Genomic DNA, 3,443 nt, shown 5'->3' with positions numbered 1-3,443 from the left:
TTGGGTTGTTTTGACCCAACCGCTGGGTCAAAACAACCCAATAGCTGGGCTTGTCCCTTTTTAACCCAGCACTGGGCTATATTTAACCCAGCATTTTTTAGAGTGTACTGTTTGATACAAATAACATATGCTGTGATATGATGCATAAAAGAATGTAAAAAGAATATATACTTATTTATAGATAGAAGTACATAAAAAGTAGACAAAGTATACTTTCCTATTTTTTAGTTTAAAAGAAGTATACTAATAGCACACTTGAATAAACGTCTTTTTCCTAAGGGTAAGGGATCCTCTCAAATCCACCATAATACGGACCCGTTATTTGTAAAGCACTTTACCGGTATCTCGTGACAAGTGCACTTGTCGTCTCGGTGTTTATCGCTCCGCCTCCTCTGGACTCTGTCTGGACACACACAGAAGCTTTAATACACTAGTGCAGCGCTTATCTTTCGGGAGAATAAAACTGTATATATCTCACATCCCACACAGAGAAGAGACTGTCAGGACACAGTTGCAAGGCAAGTTTAGCGGTTCTTGTATTTCTGCCCTCAGTGAATCCTGTCGAGATTTATTTCGTTCTCTTCTGTCCGTGTTGCTGGACTCCGTCGGCCTGCTGTTAGTGTGTCGCATTGAACACATTATTCAGTGTCAGATATGCATGTTATGCTCGTATTGAAGCTTGAAAACGTATTAGGCTTATGTACTGTCGCTCGAAAATGCAGTTGAAATGAATCATTAAATGAACCGCAGTGATTTGCGAAGGTAGAATGGAGTTACGACTAAATGGCATGCCATACATTTTAGAAATGAAATAATGTACAGAACAACCATATAGGCACTTAACAAATCGCCACTAAAAGTGTTTTTAAAATGTTACATATTATGATTGTGGTTTAAAAACGGTTCTGTGGTGGATTTCTCTTAGTTTTAATTCGCTTATTTAAATACAATGCAGATTGTGATGATACACTCCGTGTGATTTGTGTTGAAATGAATGGGAGGCCCTCAGTCTGTTGAGAGTTTTGAGGCCAGCAGCACAATGCAGTCATTGATACAGAGAGATAAGAGAAATATGATGCTAATGCTGTGACAGTCTATACATAAAATGATTTGCCATACCAATATTTAAGTCTAAAAATGGAGTGAGATTCTTGTAAAGCAGATTATGAGTCTACAAACAGTGCAGCATTCATCAGAGTTATCAAAGACTGCATTTAACACCAGAACTTCTGCATCTGTTTTGTTTGCATTTTTAACCTTATTGATATGGAATAATATTTTAAAGTAATTTTTAGCAATCTTACGGATGCCCACAGCCTTCAGCGGAGCCAAATTGTATTTGGACACTAAAGTTAGTGTTAAAATATTTAGTAAAATTGCCTTAGAAAATAAATATCAAAAGTAAGTAGCGTCTGCAAACAAAGGATGCACAACTTTTCTCTGAACTAAATATTTTTGGGGCCATTTTTGCAATTACCAACTGTCGAGTTGAATGTTTAACAACCACGAAGTACTAAAAATACTTAACATATTTTTTTACACACGGTATTCATTGTTTTGGTCATGGTGATGATATCCCATAAACCTTAATGTAAGGTACAACTGTCACTAGGGCAGTACCCTTTTAAAAGGTACTAATATGTAATTTTAAAGTGCTAATATGTACCTTTAAGATACTAATGTGTACTATTTAGGGGTAAATACGGTACGAAGATGTCATTTTTAGCCCCAGTGACAGCTTTGTACTTTTTTTTTTCTCAGAGTGTATGGTCTTCTGAAAGCAAGTGTGCATAATTTGCATTTACATGTCAATTAAAGAGTTTTTTGTTTGTCTTTTTATTATTATTATTATTATTATCCAAAACACAATGCAATGTACTCAGTGTCTACACAAAGATATTTAAGTATTTGAGTATGAATAATTTTGCTATCAGTTTTGCTATTTATACCCGCTCTGCATCTCACGGCTCCAGCATGTTCTCATATGGAGGAATCTCGGCACAGATCAGTGCTAACAGGCTAAAGGCAGATGGCGTGGGCTCTTTTGAGCAGGCTTTACACTTCCAGAACCAGGACTTTGAGGCCCTCAAACAGGAGTGTTTGGAAGGGGGCTACCTGTTTGAAGACCCCTGCTTCCCTGCCGAACCACCCTCTCTCGGCTTCAAAGAACTTGCCCCATATTCCTCCAAAACCCGTGGTGTGGAGTGGATGCGCCCTATGGTGAGGGGAAAATATTTTCTTTTTACACTACCTCTTAGTCTTTCATACTCAACAAGGCTGCATTTATTTGATCAAAAATACAGTAAAAACTGTAAAATTTTGAAATATTATTACAATTCAAAACAAGTTTTATGTTTTAATATGTTAATTTGTAATTTATTCCTGTGACGGCAAAGCTGAATTTTCAGCAGGCAGCCATCACTTCAGTCTTGAGTGTCACATGACAACTGTCGCCTCTGGCTTGCTTAGTTGGGGACACTTCATTTCCGGCGATATCGTTGACATGATTGCAAAGATATTATTTAAACTGAGCTGGATGTTGACATCACTGAATTCAATGATGAACTGTCTTTAACTGAAAAATGAGTGTTTACTATTGTCATTTTGCATTATTGACACTATTTTCCTAATTAATGCTGTTCAGTTGCTTTGTCACAATCTGTATTGTTAAAAGCGCTATATAAATAAAGGTGACTTGACTTGACTTGACATGACCCACCCAATCCTTGCAGTTCATAGTCAGAATGTTTATAACTGCACTGACCCCTCCTTTCTCTCTATTGTAGCTGTTGTCCCGTTTATAAAGTCACATACACATGGATGTTTCTGTAGACACACTTAATCAGAGTACACGTTATTCCTCCTCTAAGGTGGCTTCATGTATATGGCTCATTGTTATTTCCTTATGGAATATGAGTATGTTTCTCTGGCAACATAGAATATGTTTCATCTCATCTGGCAACATGAGTATGTTTCTCTTTGGCAGTCATTCCAAAGCTTGTCTTTGTTTTTTTTTTATAATACATGAAAATATCTTATTTTCAATTCCAGGGTTATTATAGTTAACTAAAACTAAAACCATAAAAAAAATTTTTACTTAATGTTAACTGAAATAAAATAGCTTAAACTTATTTTATCTCAGCTAGCTGACAAAGCAACTTTTTTATTTACTATTATTATTATTTACTATATTTTTGATGTACTAAAATAAATACAACTAAAACTGAAATAAATTTGTTTTAAACTATATCGATATATTAACAAAAACTAATCTAACAAAAATGAAAAATACATACAAAATTCTGAAAACTTTAAAATTACAATGAAAACAAAATACAAAAATAAAAACTTCTATTATTATTCAACTGCAATAGTATCCTAATGATGCTAAAATAACACTCTTCCATACACTGAGCCCCCCCCCCCCCCCGCCCCCCCCAACA

The 3,443-nt window shown here is 35.5% G+C and overlaps 1 protein-coding gene across 1 annotated transcript in view; it reads left to right on the top strand.

Moving 5' to 3' along the window:
• The first annotated feature begins 395 nt into the window (after nt 1-395).
• The window catches only part of LOC107586085 (calpain-1 catalytic subunit-like), a 13,732-nt gene continuing 10,684 nt past the window's right edge, over nt 396-3,443 (top strand). The window contains exons 1-2 of the mRNA XM_016273322.1: nt 396-518; nt 1,974-2,220. Coding sequence (XP_016128808.1) covers nt 1,975-2,220 — 246 coding nt within the window. The 5' untranslated portion in view covers nt 396-518; nt 1,974. The remainder of the gene's footprint in view (nt 519-1,973; nt 2,221-3,443) is intronic.

Source organism: Sinocyclocheilus grahami, unplaced genomic scaffold (assembly GCF_001515645.1).
Source record: "Sinocyclocheilus grahami isolate Dianchi unplaced genomic scaffold, SAMN03320097.WGS_v1.1 scaffold77.1, whole genome shotgun sequence".
In the NCBI taxonomy this organism is placed as follows: Eukaryota; Metazoa; Chordata; class Actinopteri; order Cypriniformes; family Cyprinidae; genus Sinocyclocheilus; species Sinocyclocheilus grahami.
This window is presented reverse-complemented; position numbering and strand designations above follow the sequence as displayed.